This window comes from Lonchura striata, chromosome Z (assembly GCF_050655825.1).
Source record: "Lonchura striata isolate lonStrDom1 chromosome Z, ASM5065582v1, whole genome shotgun sequence".
Classification (NCBI taxonomy): Eukaryota; Metazoa; Chordata; class Aves; order Passeriformes; family Estrildidae; genus Lonchura; species Lonchura striata.
This window is the reverse complement of record NC_140740.1, coordinates 86,205,558-86,224,967: the sequence shown is the minus strand read 5'-3', so window position 1 is coordinate 86,224,967 and position 19,410 is coordinate 86,205,558. Positions and strand designations below refer to the sequence as shown.

Sequence of the window (19,410 nt, the reverse complement as noted above, 5' to 3'; positions counted from 1 at the left end):
TGATATAAAATACACCAGGTGCAGGCAGTTAAAAAACCCCAACAAATAAACACTTGACTAAAAGAGACCCAGTAGGTCACTTTTGATGTTCTTAGTCATAATCACCTACTTATCTGTTGGGCTGTTAAGCATTCAGTGATGTATCAAAACAAGTCAGGTATTCTACTGACACTAAATATAGGTGTTTAAAATGTTGATTTGCTCTTTGGAAGTACACATGTTTCTGAGGATGCTCTTGTTCCTGGCTGTGGCTGATGTACAGTCAGGGTGCATCTGGCACTGTGAATCGGTATAGAACTTGACACTCAGGTTTTCTTTTTTTTCTCCCTTCCTCCTGTTCTTCTCCAGGAGATTGGGATGGAGAAAGCAGCCATGGACATGACCCTCTTCCTGAAGCTACAGAAGCGAGTGAGGGAGCTTGAGGTGGAGAGGAAGAAGCTGCAAGCCCAGCTGGAGAAAAAGGAGCAAGAGAGCAAGAAATCCCAGGCAAGAGGCATCTTTTCATGGATGCTAATATTTCATATTTGTAACTGGCTTTCCTTGATTGCCTGAAGCCACATGATGTAGGAATTTAGTTTTGAGAGTGATAAGTTCAACATAAGAGGCTACAAATCCATCTGCAAAAGGGAGATAATTTTTTTTTTTCTTGTTAGCTAAGGACAACTGGACAGGAGAACTGCTTTATTTATTTGTTTAAACAAACTGGTTACAACATATTTATGGCAGTAGCTTAAGCTTCTTGAAAGCAATGAAACGTGGAATCAATTTTGGCACACATTATTCCACTCAGCACTGACCCTGTGTCTCACGTGTGGCATCCTGTATATTCAACAACTCTCCCTTTTGGATGATTTCTGTTGTTCAAGCATTTCTTTGTTGTCCTGGCTTCCCCCTATCCAGCAGCGTGTGGCATGAGCTGAAAAGCACTTCACACACATGTCAGTCAGGCTGGTTTCCTCAGTTTGATTTTATTATCATCTGTGTATTTTGTCCTCAGTAATGATCACAGAGAGGAATACAGGCTAAAAGTAGTGTACTAAATAAGAAATATCAGGATAGCTGTTAGAAGAAAGGATTCTTAATTTCTGTTGCAAGGCAAGTCTTTTGCTGTATTCTCCCTACTTTGTGGGGAAAAAAAACAAAAAAAAAACTTGCAAAAACACAAACAAACAAACAAAAAACCCACCCCCAAACAAAACAAAACAAAAAAACCACCAAACAAGCAAACAAAAAAACCCCAACCAAACCCGAACTCCTAAGGTTTGAGTTGCTTGCTTGAAAGCAAATTAAAGACATGTATATAAGAAAATCAAGGTTACTGACAGCCCAGTGGTAACTCAGTAGACAGGAGTCCGTAAGTCTGAAAATATAGACTTACTGAAAATACAGCTTTTTAGGTTTTGATGAGCTGACTTCTGGTTTGGGGGTTTTAATAGCAGACCTCTTTGCAGACCTGTATGTGATTTCCCTGCCCTCTGTAGCCAAGGCTCTGTGGCTTGTCAAAGTGTGCTATGAAACAGCAGTGCTGCTGTGTGCTTGGAGCCCTGAAGCACTGAACTTTTATAAATTGCTGGGCAAATGCCATCCCTCTTGGATACATATTTGAAATTTCTGGGGCTTTGGTCGCTTTGTTTGGGAATTGTTTTCCTTATTACTCTCCAGTGTGAGATCAGTGTACCTTTGAACAAATGCAGTAGGAGACTCAACAAAATAATCAACAGTAATTATTTACTTGCTTCACTAGATATCATTATTGATCACCCCTAGAAATTTGCAGGAAACACGAAACAGGAGACTTCCCCAGACTCTCATTCCTGCTGTAGGAGGATTAAAAACCTGTTTTCCAACTGCTGTGTTGAAGATTGTTCCCTTAATGACTGTCAATTGTTTGAAAGCTGCAGCGAAAGCTGACAGTTGTCAGGATATTAATGAGAGATTAAGCCATTTTCTCTTGGAGTGTCCTCTGCCCCACTGGTGTTGCTGTCTGATGGCAATTAATGATATTATTATGGTTGAGCTGGCCAAGAGGGCTGAATGCTGATGGAGATGTGCCCTGCTACCCTGTGCTGTGTGCCAGTTCTTCCACCTGCTCCTAAATACAAATTTACTCTTTAACCTGCACAGGTAATTGAAATAAAGACTGAAGTGACTTCAGAACATGAAGATTTTGCATACAACAGCCTGAAGGTGAGTGAGAGGCTTCTGCTTAGTGCTGTAGCCTATTGCATGGCTCCAGCAGCCCAAAACAAATGGTGTGAATGTGATAATAATCCAAAACCTGCTGTAATCAGCTCTGTTTGAGAGGGCAGTTGGAAAGCTGCAGCTTTCCATTTGCTCCTGGGCATGGGATGGGCTCACATATGTTTCTCTCTGGGGTGTCATCTATTTTCTGCCAACCTACCTGTCTCTGAGTGATCCACGGAGATAACGAACCCACTCATGGTGAAGGGGGCTTTTTCCATGCAGATGTTCCTTCAGGGGCTTTTTTGGGCTCCCTTTGATGGGCACTGCTGGTCTCAGCAGCTGGTTTGGCAGCAGGTTCTTGTTCCAGGCTCCACCTCTGCTTCTTAGCCACCTTCTGTGCTATCCCAAGGTGCCACTCAGGTCAAACTCAGATAAATATGTGGAGTGATTTGAGCCTCCTTAAATGGCTCCCATCTCTCAGCAGAAGTGCTGGCTGAGCACAGTCATCCTTTGTCTTCCAGTATTGCCCTACCCTGGAATTTGTCTTGCCCCCAAGCTCTAAATCCTAACAGTTTCTGTCCCCATCACTTTCTCCCTGTGACAGTCACAGCAACTGAAACCTCCTGAGCTCCTGCTGCAGCTTCTGTGGGTTTTATTTTCCTTCTCTAACTCTATCCAAACACTTCTGACCTTAAATGTCTGCCACCAATTTTTATGTCCTGCTTACCCTCAGAAAACCAGTTCCTAGGATAGCATTACTAGAGGTAAATTTTTTATGCTGTTGGTTTTTTCAGGGCAGACCTACCTTTCTGATACTCCTTCTCTCCCTATCCCATTAGCAAATATTGCAATGCAGCTGAGAAGTCCGGAGGAGCATATGTTTTCCAGAACAGCATGATGCTAAACCATCTGCCAGTAGTAATACCAATTTTTCCTTCTGCATCATCTCCTCCAAAGGATGCTGAAAAAAGCAGAAGTTAGAGATGGAAAGGATGTCCAACCCTCACAAAGCCCTTATAGTATCAGTAGATCTTTATGACACTTAATAATCCAGTTTTATTTTCCTAGCATGATATTGGTATAGCTCTGAATTTCCTTAGTACCTCTGCATAGCCCCTTGGAGAAGAAGCATGGCCAGGTCACTGCCCACGTGGCTTCCAGCTGGTTAAGCATACTTGTGGAAGGTTTAAGTTTATTGACCTTGTAAAGCAAAGTGGAGTTGCATTTGAAGGGGGAAACCCAGCAGGTAAGAGCCACCACCTCCTTAAGTGGCTTCTGGAGTTCTTACTTCTGTGTGAGTTCACAAACTGTGTTTTCTTCAAGGTTTAACCCTGGAAGTTCAGAATGGAAATACTAATTTTGGATTTTCCTACTTTCTGCACAGTGGCATACTAGCATTCATAGTTCTACATATCTAACAAATTTTAAAATACCGTTTAATGTTAATAGTATTTCATAAGGATAGGTGGCATGTGTTACTAAAAATGCAGGGTTCTTTAAACTTTAGTCTGAAACAGATGGAAAATGAACCTGCAGGGAATTCACATTCACAAGAAGAGAGACATTCACATTCAGAAAAAGAGAGACAAATACACCTTCCAGCTGTTCTCCCTACATCTGAACACAGGACACAGCCTGAAGTCTCTGTCTGCAATCCAAGAGTCACTTACTGCTGATTTTGAGGTCTTCTTTTCCCTCTTCCCCCTTGGCAGCTGCTTCCACGGCTACGACAAAGCTATTCTTCTCTGATTTTTCTCCTGCTAATTTAAATTTCAAGTATTTGTACTATCTCTGTCTCCTTTAAGAGTTTCTTGTGAATATGTTTATTTTTCATTTTTACCAGCTTAAAAAGACTTTATCTCAGGGAAATAGTCTGAGATGCCTAAAAACTCACACACAGGACAGTCTTTCTGTGGATGCTCTTGTGAGGTACCAGTGAGTCAGCCGTGGACTGCGACACCTTCTCCTGGACCAGGCTGCTCCCACCTGGCCTTGGACACTCCCAGGGATCCAGGGGCAGCCACAGCTGCTCCGTGCTAGGCAGGGCCTTACCACCCTCACAGCTAGGAATTTTTTCCCTCCTTTCTGATCTAAACTGTAGGAATGTGCCTCCAGTTGATGGAGTGGCCAAATTATCCTTTGGCTCCTTAAAAAGGAAAAAAGCCTAGAAGTTTATCTCCTCAACTTGGTTAAAAGACCTCATAGGACCTTGGGGACTTCACCTCAAACTTAAGGACAGCCAGTTGGACATAAGCCAAAAAGTCCTGCCTAAGCAATTCCCTAGAAAAAGAAGAGAACAAAAGAAATAAATCGCTTTTGTGAAGTGTTTTAGCAGGGGCAAGAACCTCTTGCCCTGGCTTGGGTTTTCTCTGCAGAGAGCTTTGTTATTTTGCCTTTTATTAGAACTTTTCTGTTTCAACACTGTAGCCATCCTACTAATTTTATGCCATCTGAGGTAGTTGAACTATCTCAAGTGTGATTCTTTTCTCTGAGAGCTTATGAGTCCTGGCTCCAAGAGATAAGTATCACTAAACCTTCTCTCTCAGTTTGGACAAGATGAGCTTTAAGGTTCCTTAACTTGCCAACTATTTCCTTACTATTTTTAAGTAAGAGTCCATACTTTTATGTCCCATTTCAGATGTTTTTGGCACTCACAGCCCCTCAAGCAGGACAGTACAAGGTGTGGGTGTTACTGGATGGCTGTTTCTGCAACCAGCACATGGTCTGATACTTCACAGGTGTCTGCTGTCCTCCAGCTTGGAGTCTTGGTGTAATTATTACTATAATTATTACTGTCATGACACCCATGATGGCAGGGATTTGCCTTTGGATTTAGCATCTGGTGGGGAGCCTGTTCTTGATGCAGATTCTGCTGGAGGGAAGTGATTGAAGCACAGTGCTCCATTAGAGAGACTCATCTGGTTTTTTAGTTTTGTAAGACTGAAATTTGTGAAACTTGAGCTAACACTGATAAATTAACAAGCAGAGGTTACCTGTCCTTTGTAATGGAGAAATACATTTCTTAGAAGATGTTGTCCCAAAATACACCCAGCCAGATGTTTGGTTAATCATTATCCAGGAATGCAAAACAGGGAGATACTTCCCTCAGACATGCCAGTGAAAAATGTGTTTTCCTTGTTTTTTCAAGCTGGGAAAGTGGCAGTGGGAATGAAAGCACCAAGGAGCCTTTGCTCTGACTCCATGTTTCTGAGTGACCTGTTCTAGTGGAAGCTGTTCCTACAGCTGGACTAGATGGCCTTTAAAGGTCCTTCCTAACTCACACATTCTAGGATTCCAAGCAGGAGCATGATGCATAATTCAGTTTCTCACTTGGTGCGTAGCTTAAAATTGGCAACGCATCATAAAATGAGCTGCATGGAGGATTTGATTTTCTTTTCCTTCAGAGTACCAGAAAAGAAGAGAGGGGGCAAAATCCTGGCATGGCAGTGCTAACCTGTGACTTAGGCAGGCTCACACTTCACCCAGCACTGCCCTGTGGGCCCTTTGCTAAAGAGTGAAGCTATTTCCATCACCACTAGTGCTTGGGTACCCCATCAGAACTCTTTAACACTGCATATGTTGGGGAAAGTGTGAGTTCAAGGTCAGTGCATTCTGACTGTAAAATGTTTTGGTCAAATTTATTTGTCAGGTATTTGTTAAATAAATCAGCATGACTGGACTATGCTGAAGAAAGAGCATTTTTCAGTTTGCCAGAAGAAATCTCTTTCCACATCCATAGCATTTTATTTTAGCTTCTGATCTTCCATGAATATCAAGTGGATCTTCATGGATGTGGTGATGCAAAAAAGGGTGTATGAGCTGGGGACAGAAGGTGCTTTAACACTGCTCCATGAAATCCACAAAGAAAGACGTAGGGAATAAATGTAAATGTAAACTTTGAAAGGAGTATACGGCAGGGATTCTTGGAGCAGGGTTGTTGGCAATTGCTGTCTTTCCTGGTCTTTCTGGCCTTGTTTCTAACCAGAGCAGAGCATGAAATGACCAGTCCTTGGAGTTAGCAGTGTGGCTGACCCATTACAAAAAAGAGAGGGAGAAAGGGACACAAAGAGGAGGATGAAGGTTAAGAAAAAGGAAAGCAGAGGGCTTACCCAGCAGATAACAAAACCCAGAGAAGAGTTATTTTAGTAGAAAAGCAAGTAACTGCTTTCACCATCAGTGAGGGGTGATGGTCCTCCATGTAGCAGGAAGAGTTAAACCCAGTTTGATAGCAATTCCCACCATGCACACACTGCCAACTCCTGCTTTAAACACCAGTTACGGGAAAGCCCATGTGTCATATACATGGTTAATGTGGAGGAATTGATGGCTCTAAGGCATTTCTTATCCTTTGGGTTTCTTCATGACAGATGGTATAAAGTACCTGAATATGCCCCGTTACTGATGTTGTCTGTTCAGCTAGGAGCGTGCTGCCCAGATGCCAGATCAGCTATTCTGCTCACACCTCTGCTGTGATAGGCCATGCTATTTATAATTTGTAAAGATTTATAATTACAACACCCGTTTCCTATGGAAATGGGGTTTACACAGCTGTGCTAGCTACACACTGTGTAAATTGTATAAATTGCCCCCATCCCCCCCAGCCACTTTTGGATTCATTAGCTTGACTTAACCCAAGCTGATAATGAAGCAGATATCCCAGAGATAGGAAGGTTGTGAAAGGAAGCTGTGGAAGGGGTCAGTAAGCAGCAGGGAGATGAGGGATGTGACAGTGGGGAATGATCTTGTGCTGTTGTAGACACTGGAGAATCCACATGGATGGGGGTTGGTCCCTAGGAAAGAGCTGACCGCTCATCAGACGGAGGACTTTGTCAGCTCATGTGCAGGGGTGTTGGTTTGTGCCGTGTTGGACGAGGGTCCTGATGGGGTTTGGCATTGCCTGAGAACTTTGGAGGTGTGGGGACAGGAGGGAGCACTCCTGGGTGGCACCATGCAGCAGCCAGAGGTGGAGGATCATGCAAAGGGAGGTGGGTTGTTGAGAACAGGACCCCAAGGAGTCTGGCTCACAGCCAGTCTGTGACCCACAGCAAGGACTGATGGTTTTAAGCTTGAAGAGGGTAGATTTAGATGGGATATTGAGAATAAGTTCTTGGCTGTGAGGGTGATGAGTCTCTGGTGCATGTTTCCCAGAAAAGCTGCCCCTGGATCCCTGGAAGTGTCTAAGGCCAGGTTGGATGGGACTTGGAGCCACCTGGGCTAGTGGAAGGTGTCCCTGCCCATGGCAGGGGGTGAAACTGGATGGGCTTTAAGGTCCTTTCCAACTCAAACAATTCCATGATTCTGTGATTGCACCCGTGTGCAGGAGCAAAGCTGCTCTTGACCCAGCCAAGATTCTCCAGGTGGGTTTTGGGTGGTGGCAAGGAGCTGCCAAATGTTATGCTACCACCTGCAAACAAAGGCTGTCTTAGCTGCCAGAGCTCTATTCTTCTGACTTCTGCTGTCTTGCAAAAGTGAATAAGCCCTTCAGTTATCTCAGCTAAGATGTTGTTATTCAGGAGAATAAGTTGACATCAAACTAGCACAGTGTTGACCCTGCCTGTCAAATGCCAGTGTCTGAGGAGACATCAGGGTGAGGAAATCCTCCAGCTAGAAACACTGCACTAGGGTGGGGGAATTAAAAAGCACATGAGAAAAGAAGAGGGAATTCACAGACCCGTGGCTTACCTAAGGGATGTCTACCACGATGATGGTTTGTCCACATCAGCATCTCCCAGCTTATCTAATGAATATGGGAGGTGAGCTGAATGTTGTGAGGGTTGTGTGATTTATTGATTCAGAAGGAAAAAAGGTGGAGGAGAAAAAAGTATGCTTAGTTTCTTTAACAGCCTGCTTTTGTGTTTAGAAATAGTGTCAATAAATAAAAAATACCCTGGGTCACCCTGTGTTATTCAATAGCAACAGGCTGCTGACTAAAGCAAAAACCTTCTGGGCTGGCAGCAGAACCCAGATCCTGGCTTGCATTGATCTGTAACCATTGGTAATTGAGTCAGCCTAGAGGCATCTCAGAACAGGATGAGGCACCACAGGGCAGTTTATCTAAACTGCTTAATGGCTCGGTGTTTTCCAGAGGCAAGAGCTGGAGTCGGAGAACAAGAAGCTGAAAAATGAGCTCAATGAGCTGAGGAAGGCCATCGCAGACCACGCCACGGAGAACAACTCCTCCAACGACGTGCAGGACGGCTACAGCCTCCTTCTGAACCAGCTGAAATCGGCCAACGAGGAGCTGGAGGTGCGCAAGGAGGAGGTGCTCATCCTCAGGTCGCAGATCATGAAGGCAGCCCAGCAGAAAGAGGCAGAGAAAAACATGGTAAAGGAGAGGGTAATGGATTTTCTTTTCCTTCTTCCCCTCTGTTGGTGAAGAGTCACTGGCTGTCTGAGCAATGCCATTCCTGCTCTGGTGGGCAGGATGGCACAGGGGAACTATGGAGGGTTGTGGAGGGATACAGGATGTCCTGCCTGGGAATGAGATGTAGTCCTGGCATTTCAGACAGCCCTGGACTATCTGTGCCATGATACTGCCATAGGCTGCTCATCCCATACCTGATGAGAGTAAGCACCCTATGGCAGGGTAAGCCAGCCCACACTACCCCTGCACTAATGCGTGTGGTTTAGCATGTTCCTATTGATGTTTTGCAGCAATAATATTTTTCTGCAAGGAAACACAGTGAGGGAAAAGAATTTCTAGACCAGGTTCTGCTCACTTCAGGCTGGTGCAGCTGTAATGTGTTTCTTCTGACATGCAAGCAAGAAGGGAGACTGCCTCTCAAGCTGCTGGGATGGGATTTTTGTTTAGAGCACATTCCAATGGAAGGGCACATTTTCCAGAAACTCAGTCTTTATTGATTTGCTGTCTTACCATTCCTCAAGGTTTTGATGTGTTTTATATTTCAGACCAAGCCGAGCACCCTACTTATCCTCTTCCCAAGTTCACTGCATTTTTCTTCCATCTCTTATCTCTCCTGCTGCATGTGTGTGGATTCATAGAAACTCAGCAGTGTGGTGGATGCCCCAGGGATGCTTTTATTAGGATAATTGGGAGTTACTTGGTGTCAGGAACTTGTAGAGCTGAGCAGAGTTTTAAAGCAGGAAGTCACATTGCTGTTTTGCACGTTGACTTTAGGAGAGCATCTCCCCCAGTGCCAGCTGGCCCAACAGTGACCGGCACGTTGACCAGGAGGACGCGATCGAAGCCTACCAGGGCATGTGCGAGACCAACCGGTAAGTGTGGCGCTGACCCCTCCACCTCTGGGGAACGCCGTGTCAGAGAGGGATCCACACCAAAACCAATGTGTTCTAGAGGGCTGCCAGCCTCTGGCTTGTGTTATGGACCCAAGAGTGGGCCATAAAGGTGAAACCAAGGGCACATCTTACAGAATTGTAGAATCCCAGAATGGTTTGGGTTGAAAGAGACCTTCAAGATCATCTAGGTCCAGTCAGATACTGAGCAGATGGAAAAGCAAATATGGAAGTGAGCAAAACCGGGTTTTGACTTCGCTTCCAGTATGGAAATGGCAGCAAGACTAAGATTTGGGATTGTATTGTATTTATTTCACAGAATTCACAGGATGACTGTGTTGGAAGAGACCTTCAAGATCATCGAGTCCAACCCAGCCCCAGCACCTCAACTCAACCCTGCCACCCAGTGCCACATCCAGGCTTTGTTAAACACATGTAGGGATGGTGACTCCACCACCTCCCTGGGCAGCCATTCCAGAACTTTATCACTCTTTCTGTAAAAAACTTTTTCCTAATATCCAAACTATATTTCCCCTGGTGCGGCTTGAGACTGTGACCTCTGGTGCTGTCAGTTCCTGGAGAAAGAGCCCAATCCCACCTGGCCACAGCCATAGGGAGTGATAAGGTCACCCCTGAGTTTTCTTTTCTCCAGACTGAGCACCCCCAACTCCCTCAGGTGCTCCTTAGGTATCTCATACTGTGTTGGGAAGGTGCCACAGTTCTTTTCTGTTTTTTCCAGACACAAAAGCCCGTCATGGTTAACTGAGCTAATAAACATGCTGTATTCCCTGGAAACACTCACATTATTGATTTTATTACACCCAAACTGAGTGTCAGGAACAACTGTTTTATTGCCAGTTTACCTCAATGAGGATTAATGCTTTGAGCATGTGTCTGTCCTGACAGTAAAAATGGGCTGATATTGCCAAGCATTAAATCAGTCCTTGCAGCTGCCCAGGAGGATATAAAATAATAAAGCAGTACTTTGCAAGAAGAAAAAATTATATGGATTAAATAGCATGATATTATGAAAACGTAAATGTTTATTTTACTTCAAGGAAATTGAATGTTTATCTTTTTTTTTTTTTCCTCTTGACAAATACAGATGTTTGAAGCTTTTTTTTCCCGTTAATAATTTTCATTCAGCAAGGAAAAAGACCCAGCCATTGGATTAATTGCTTTTAATAACACAATATGGTTTTCTACTTTGTAGAGTGGTTGCAGAAGGTTGTTAACATTCCAGGCTGGGACCTGATTTAATGAGGATTGTATTCACACCTGTATGAATATGAGGAAAGGCTTATTTGAGCTCAAAACCCTGCTGACTAGAGGCCCTGCCCCAGCTGTTCTGATAGCTTTGCCCAGGTCTGGAGGCCTGGAACAGTGGGGATTGTTGGGGTCCAGGACTCTTGTGACATTGGTTTCTCACCTGAGCATCATGTCTGGCTAGATCAGGACTTGTCTTGTGGTTTTTTCCAATTTGCTGTCGAATATTTGCTTTCCTGAAGTGAACTTGCTAATGAAATTTGTGCCCCTCCTGCAGTAGAGGTGATGAGATTAATTTGCACATCACATTCTTGTCAGTAAATCAATGGAGCTCAGTATGTTTCCTGCAGCAAGGAGTGGATTTTGGTAATTTAATTAATTATATGAGTTTTCTCTTCTTTCCTTCTTTTTCCTTCTCTCCAGCATTCTCCTGGAGCTGTGGGTGCTCATATGAGATGTGAAGTGCCATCGTTGGGCACAGCTTTAATAAGTCCCTAAATTTTTCAGCGTGCATGCCTAGGAAAGGTTAGTTTGGTCTCAGGTGGTGGTGAAGGAGACAAAATAAAGGCTACAGGAAAGGTGTCTGACCCGGGGTGTCACTAGTCCCCAGTATAAATTGGTATCTGGACATACTGGTGCACATTGCCAGGAGGCCCCAGTCCTCCTCCTGACGTTCTGGTTTCCACACTTGACTTCTGCAGAAAGAACTGAATTGTATAATCATTTAGGCTCAAAAGGATGTCTTGAGGTTCAGCTCTTCCCCCAGCAGTATAAAGGCCAGCACTAAACCATGTGCCACATCCACATGGATTTTAAATCCCTCCAGGGCCTATATGTTTCCAAGATCTAATTTTCCACAGTAGTACAAATCTCTTTCCTTGCAATTGCACGGGTGAGCTGCAATTTTAAGAAGTTCATGTGATGTGGCCTTGGTGGTTTTTGGTCTCTTAAGTTTTGGGAGGGGAAATCTGCAGTCTCCAGGGTTAGTTCATTATTCTCTCATCTACTTCTCATGTGAAGCTTGACTGGAGCTTGGCTCCTGAAATACAGCAGCAGTAGCTCTATATGCTTTCACCCTGGTTTTCTGCAGTGATTTATCCAGTGGCTCATTAAGCACCACCAGCCTCCCCATTATAAGGTTCCCTGTGCAGTTTTGTGTTTATTAGGTTGGTTTATAAGCTGTAGGCTGGTGTTGATGGTGATAAAATGGATGAAGACAAATGCTTGGGGACCCTGGATTATTGTGTTTGTAGACATAACCTAACATTCCCTCCCCCAGCAAAACTTTGCATTTGTGTTTACACAGCTCTATACCCAAGGGTGTCAGCATGAGACACACAAATGCCTCTCCTTTCTAATCTTGATCAATACATATTTTAATGAGAAGCTTTTCTGGTGGGGTTGAGGTTCTGAAGTGCGATTGATAAGCAAGAGCCACATTTTCTCTCACCCCCTCTGCAAGAAGCACTCCCATTTCTCTTTCACAGAGTGGTTTGAGTTGGCAGGGACCTTCAAGGTCGTTCTGTTTCATCCCCTACCATGGACAGGGACATTCCACTGTCCCAGGAAGCTCCAAGCCCCATCCATCCTGGCCTGGGACACTTCCAGGGATCCAGGGACAGCCACAGCTGCTCTGGGCACCCTGTGCCAGGGCCTGCCCACCCTCCCAGCCAGCAATTCCCAATTCCCAATCTCCCATCTGTGCCTGCCCTCTGGCAGTGGGAGCCATTCCCTGTGTGCTGTCCCTGCCTGCCTTGTCCCCAGTCCCTGTGCAGCTCTCCTGGAGCCCCTTGAGGCCCTGGCAGGGGCTCTGAGCTCTCCCTGGAGCTTCTCTTGTGCAGGTGAGCAGCCCTGAGCACAGGGGCAGAGGGGCAGAATCCCCCCTGCCCTGCTGCCCACGCTGGGGGATCAGCCCCGGGCAGGGGGGTTCAGGCTGGGGCAGGTCCAGCTCTCACCCACAGCACCCCCAGGTCCTTCTCCCAGGGCTGCTCCCTCTGCTCATCCCCAGCCTGGGCTGATCCCGGGGGCTGCCCTGGCCCAGGTGCAGCTCCAACACTTGGCCTTGTTAAACCTCATGAGGTTCCCTTGGGCCACTGCTTGGGCTTGTCCATGTCCCTCTGGATGGCCCAATATTTTGGGGCTGTCAGCTGCTCTTAGCTCCCCAGTCTGAGGTGCTTTTTGAGCAGGTGGAGGTTCTTCACCAGCCCAGGCTTATGGATGTGGTGAAACCTTGCTCCACCCAGGAGGTGCTCCTTGCTCCAAGCCATCATCTCTTAGTTATTTAGGCTGTGGACAGAGCACGGCTATATTTTGGTGGGAGATCAACCTTTTATTCTCTCCATGTCTATATAATGCAGCACTTCTAAATACAGCAGGAGGAAAACAGGAAGAACTCTGCCAGGTGCTGCTAACCCTGTCCATCTAGCCGTTCCCTCTCCAAAATGCTTCCAGAGAAAAGCCCTTTGATTCCATGTCAAGGGCAGGTTTGAATTGAAATCAGCCCTTCCTTTATAAATGCATTAAACTCAGCTTCTTTCTTTCTTAAAAAAAAAAAAAAAAATCTGCTGAATTTCAGCTGCTAAGAGGAAAATCAAGTTAGTTCCTACCTCATTTTCCTCCTACAATAACTGAATTAAAGCTAAGTAGACTTTTTTTTTTTCCCTGTTTCTGCTCTTGGGATCATTCCTTCAAGCCTGTTTGATCTTGGTGGAAACAGAGCTAGTGAGAGACCAGGTGATGGTGTTAAGAGATAATAACCTGGCAGCTCAATGTAAATCGGGCTGTGTCTTTGAAATTAGCCTCCATGATAGCTTCCAAGAGATTTCTGTAGAGTACATGGATTATTTTTCGCTGTTGGGCAAGCCCTACCTGCAGCTGCTGGGCAAAGCGAAGAGCTGATGCTGGCTTCACATGAGGGATGCTTTTGCAGCTGGGAGAGACCATCATGTGGAGATGGTATCACATCCCTGCTTCCCACTCTCCAGTGGGTATCTTCCCACTCTGCCACAGATCTAGTCTGTGATTCACAGTATTTTTCCTTTTACCTAGAACAAAGAGGTAAATCTGTGTCTGAAAGTAAAATGCCCCTTCTTTATGAAGAGAGGATAATTTACTGAAGATGCTGAAATTAACATTTCTGGATTTGGGGTACATGCACCGCCTTTAAGCTACTTTCACAGGGCAGGGAGGTGTTTGGGCAGGAATTTTTTGGTTTTGATGAGGGCAGTTTGTTGACTGCAGGTCCCAGCTGCTCTCCAGACCCGTGCCTCCAAGATCAGGATAAAGGGGAAACACAGAGGGTGAGTCAGCCCTTTCAACTCCTCTCCAGCCTTATCTGAGAATAGGATTGACCAGTTATTTTAGGAAATTATGTTTCAGATGCCAATTATTCTAATTGCATTGAAAGGACCCTTTTTTACATCTTGGTCAATGTGACCTTCTGGGAGAAGGGGGAGTGCAGTGATTTCTGAGTCAGTGCTATGTTGATAGAGATGGACTGAATGCTTATTTCCCAGTGCAGGTTTACCTTAAATCAGCATTTTTATATATTTATCTTATAATGGCACTTTCTTGAGCTGCTCTCCTCATTTACCTCAATGCCTATGATGGAAAAAGGAAAGAAAGCTATTTTTCCAAAGAGGCTATCTCTTAAAAATACTGCTCATCATGTGAGATTTCACAGGTTTCTGATGTGCAATAAATAGTGGGGACCCTTCCTGCTTTTTCTTTCGGTTTTCAGTACCTGAGGACTTGTCCCACTAAGATTACATTAACAAAAAAGTAAGACGTTCCTAACAAATTCATGCAAATGAGACCAATAAACTTCCCTGTATCTGTCAGGCTGCAGACCCTTTTGGAAACCTGCTACGTATGGGATAGCAACAAGGTTTTAATTTGAATTCATACATGTGGTTCTAACAGATGAACTTTGCAAGTGTCAGTGTCTGAAATGTTTGCTGGTTTTGAGAAGTGCCGTGCTGGAGCACTGGCATGGGAGGGATGCACGAGCTGTCTGTGGTGGTGAGGCACCTCCAGAGCCCCTTCAGGGCACTGCTGCAACACCACATTTCTCACTCATTTCCTCGTGAGAAAATTTGCTCATGAATCTTTGTGTGTTGTGCTTTGCCACTGAAATATGCAGAAATTCCCTTGCCAGGGAATGGCATCTGCTACAGCTCTTTTCAAAATGTGTGTCTGGACTTCTCCTTTTTGTGTTTTTGTTTTGTTTTTTTTATTAATATAATGATATATTAAGTTTGATGGTTTCCTTGCTTACTTTTTAAATTGTTATTGCTTAAAACAAACACTCTTTTCTAACTGACATCAAATCCACGTAAAATCTTGCTGTAACAAGTGTTTCTGGTCAAGCTGACCAGCTTACCTCACTAATTTGTTATGTGTCCAGCCCCTCATTAAAGAAGATAAATCCACTTCTTGCCTCATATAACTTGGGAAAAAAAGCCCCAAACATTCAGCAGAATGTAGACTAAAAAAGCCAACTGCTAAAAGTATTAAAGTGAGATGAGACTTTCCTGGCCATTAATCTGCCTGGATGTATACAGAGAAGATTGATCTTGTGTGGATGCATGTGGTGTTTGGACCAAAGGTTGCTTTGAGGAAAGACTGATGTGTTTGAGTCAAATGCTGAGGAAACCCTTGGATGAAGTGGAAGGAGTAGAATTTATTTTAGACCAGTGGGAGTTGCTGCAGTGGGAAAGAGATGGAGAAACTTGTTTTTAAAATGTCATACAGGGCACAACCAGGGCAGAGTTCTCCTTTCCCATGGTGGAAAAAGAAATGCAATGCAATGAAAGTGTGCTCTAAAAAAATAATATTGAATGAAATAAATAAGGGTTCTGTACCTTTTCTCCTTTTCTTTCAACTGACCTTTTGTCTTTCTCTGTCCTCTTGTTTCCTTTTTCTGTCCTTTATTTCTAGCAAGACTGAGGACTGGGGCTATCTCAATGAAGATGGAGAGCTCGGCTTGGCTTATCAAGGTTTAAAGCAAGTTGCCAGGTCAAACACTTTCTGTTTCTCCCCAGTGCTGCTTCTCCTCTCTCCTCCCTTTCCCTTGCCCTCTTGTTTCTTTCTCTTGCTCTGCTGCTGCCGTGTGGTCCCGGACAGGGCTCACTGTCCTGTCTGGGAGCAGCTGGAGGCAGGATTTCCACACTGCAGGAATTGAGACCCTCCTGTAATTTTCAGAGGAGTCATGGCTCCAGCTGGCTGTTGCTGGTGGTGGCTGTTGTCACTAATGCCTGAGCTGTGATCCAGTAAGGATTATGTGACAGCAATGAAAAATTGGGTGATGAAGGGGTTGGGAAGCTGGAATCTCTAAGAAGACAAAAAACCCTTCCCATTTTATTTTTTTTTTCTCCCAAATTGCACTAAGACATGGCACCTCTCAGAACTGTTTTTCTCCCAGTGTTTGACCTGTTGGAAGGGGAGGGTCTGTGCTTATGTCCCAGTGCTGTCACCTTTGCATGATCCTGGGGATTTTCTGCTCCCATCCATGTGTTGTCTGTGGGTGAGAAAGGCATGTGGTGGACACAGGGTGCCATCATTCCACAGTCCACCCCAGGTCCTGCTGTGCTTGGAAAATATCCCTCCCGGATTCATGTCCTGCATCACCCCCATGCTTGGTGGTTATGGGGTGTCAATATATATGATTTTATTAGTTTTAAGGACATTAAAGAGATTAAAAATTTAAGTATTTTGTATAGAGTAGTCTAAAGTGTTCACATCTAGTGGTATCAGAGCGAAACCAGATGGTAACAGAAGAAATAACAGAGATTATTTCATGTGTTTTCCCAAGCAAAGTAGGAATCCAGGTTCATAGAAGGAGCATGTTCTTCTGAGGGTGTCTCATGGATTATCCAGACTGAATCCCAACTAATCCCAGTATGAAGAAATAAAATGAAAATTATATACTTAATACTTATTTCATGGCGGGTCTGTATTTTCCAAGCCCATTAAGAATATAACTCCTGACAGGATTATGAGGCTGACTGCATTATTGCTCATGTTTCTATAGGTGGAAAACATGCTTTTCTGTCTTGTGCTGGGATGTGGGAGTAGAGACTGTGTTGTTAAATTTTCTTAAGGCAGAAAAACAACAACCACACAAAATAACCTGGAGATGATGAGTACTTTTCATCCAGGAATCTTCCCTGAAAGCATGCACTCTTTTATAAATTTGTTACAGAAAAATGCCAAAACAGTAACAAAAAAATTCCGTGCATAGTTGTTCCTGTAGGGAAACAGTTGACAGGAGTGTATCACAATCAATTTCCCAGTGGACCAGAGCGAGTTGTGGCTCTGTGTCTGTGTGTGTCCTGGGTCAGTGTGGAGCTGTCAACAGCAGAATCCTCCTCATCTTTGAGGATTGCTGTTTGCATCCAGTGTCAGAAGACCCTGAGCTGGCTGTGAGGTGACCACAGCTCTGACCAGGCACATCCGTGGGCTGCAGCAGGGGCAGGGGCTTGGTCGTCCCCTTGGGTCATTTCTTCTCTTGGCTACCACTGTTCTGTATAATTTGGGACTCAACTTTGTAGCTTCTGGCTTGGTAGCCTTCTCTCAAAGTCCTTATACCTTCTGGAGTCACTGCAATCTTCTGGCAAGAGCTGGTGGGCTGAAGGGAGATTTCCATGTGGCAGAGGGTAGGGGACACTTAAAATCAACTACCATGTCACCTGCCAGGTTTGTCACCATCACCATCAGCACATGTGTCTGCAGTTAACATCTCAGTGATTAATCAATTTTCTACTGGATTTAAAAAGGAATTCTGGCTTAGCAAATGGCATTTTACAAGAGTGAAAATTTACGTTTGACAGGAAAGGAGCACAGCAACAAATGTCCTTCAAGCTGAGCTTTTGAAGACAAAACCTGCAGGTGCTGATCTGTGTTGCTTTCTTGCTGTGTATTTGCTCTTTGCAAGTAAAGGAACCTGGATGTTTGATTCAGTTAAATAAAAAAGGGTGCTTTGGGATTTATTTTTTAAAAATCCCAACATTTGATTTCATATCTCTTAATTTCAGAAGTATTTCATCTGCAGTTTAGCATATGACAGAGTAACGTGGCAATAATAGCTTCTTGTTTGTCAGTTTTATAGGGAGATTGGCAGAATATCTCCCAAGCTGGCTGATTTTGAAGGATCTAAACTCAAATGGTGGTTACTACTGTCACGCTGACATCACAGACTGATCAGTGTGGTCCTGTTCTCAGGTTGCTGGAAGCCCAGCTCCAGGACCAGAGAAGGGAGCATGAGGAGGAGATGGAAGCTCTGAAAAACCAGGTGGATTTAATGCAAGAGGAGCTGGAGAAGCAGCAGCAGGCATTCCTGCAAACTCTGCAGCTCTCTCCAGAGGTCCAGGTGGAGTTTGGACTTCAGCAAGAAATTACACGTCTTACCAATGAAAACCTGGTAAGAGGCTATGCTGAGAACACAGAAAGAGGGAAAAAAATGGTTAGAGAGAAAGAGATATGAAGCATAATATGGAGGGAAGGGCACTAGGATCCTTTTCACCCTTCCTAAACTCTGCAGAATCCATCAGCATCTTCCACTGGTGCATTTGGGAGTGTTGGCACTTGGCCTTGAGTTGATGTTCCATGGCTGTATGACTTTTGTTACTACACAGATGCTTTATTTTTAATTTTTTAAAAAATGCTTTTTAAAGCCTGTCTACTTTGTGGCACTGCCTTCCAAATCAGATCACTGGGGACGTGTCTACTCTGTTAGGCACAGAGGCAGCACAGGTTTTTCATCTTACTTGTTTTTATTGGAAGTGTGGAAAGGCAGTTGCCACTCCAAAAAGTTGGCCTGGATCATCATAAATCTTCCCTTTCTCCCCTTCTGTATCTGTGTGCAAAGTCTGGAGGGAATGTTGGCATCTCCTGATTTTTTGCCTTTTTTCAACAACACCAGTATCTAAATAAAACTGTTTAAATGTGATTAGCAGCCAGGATTAAATGCTGTGGGTGTGCTCCTCTTCCACTGAGATGCTCAAATCGTGCCTTGGTGATGCACAGACCAGACTCCAGCCCCTAACTCACCCCAAATGAGTTGTTCTTGGGTTTAATGTTGGGATTCCTTTTAAATGTATCTTTTGTCTTTCAGGATCTTAAAGAATTGCTGGAAAAGTTGGAAAAGAATGAAAAGAAGCTGAAGAAGCAGCTGAAGATTTACATGAAGAAGGTCCAAGATTTTGAAGGTGACTTGAACATTGGGAAATACTGGGTTGGGGGAACTCACTTGGGTTTTACTTCTGTGGCCAATCTTGGAGATCTGCAGGTTTTGAGGTTTTTTTTCTCTTTTTCTTTCTATGAAAGTAAGATTTTGCTTGTTGTGTCACTGAACTAGCAGCAGGCACTGAGCTGACACTGACCCTGTACCAGGGTTTGGAGGATATTTAAGGAAAATTTTCTGCTGTCATTGCAGTCAGTGCAGTGACCCAGGCAGAGATACAGAAAGGAGCCCCATGGCCAGCAGGAAAATTTTTTGATCTGTCAGTTCTGAAGGGGGGATTATAACCCTTTAGTATCAAAATGTGTATGTATATTCTGCTTAATGATAAAATGCCTTAAATGTGGAATCTGTGTTGTATAGAAAGCACTTCCTGCTCTCTGGAGAAGCCGTGATTAATCAGAGAGCCCCATTCTCATGAGTTAATTTCTGGAAACCAGGCATTAAGTGAAATTAAGCTGAGTAAC

General features: G+C 44.3%; 1 protein-coding gene across 4 annotated transcripts in view; it reads left to right on the top strand.

Annotated features, from left to right (window-relative positions):
- Nucleotides 1-19,410, top strand: part of MYO5B (myosin VB) — a 143,753-nt gene that overhangs the window by 114,674 nt on the left and 9,669 nt on the right. The window contains exons 26-32 of one of the 4 annotated variants that reach the window (XM_085566994.1): nt 349-486; nt 2,125-2,187; nt 8,270-8,509; nt 9,323-9,420; nt 15,643-15,720; nt 17,926-18,124; nt 18,818-18,911. In XM_085566994.1, the coding sequence (XP_085423120.1) occupies nt 349-486; nt 2,125-2,187; nt 8,270-8,509; nt 9,323-9,420; nt 15,643-15,720; nt 17,926-18,124; nt 18,818-18,911 (910 nt within the window). Of the gene's footprint in view, nt 1-348; nt 487-2,124; nt 2,188-8,269; nt 8,522-9,322; nt 9,421-15,642; nt 15,721-17,925; nt 18,125-18,817; nt 18,912-19,410 lie in introns of all 4 variants that reach the window. The other 3 variants (XM_031507267.3, XM_031507268.3, XM_031507269.3) reach the window with 3 other exon arrangements.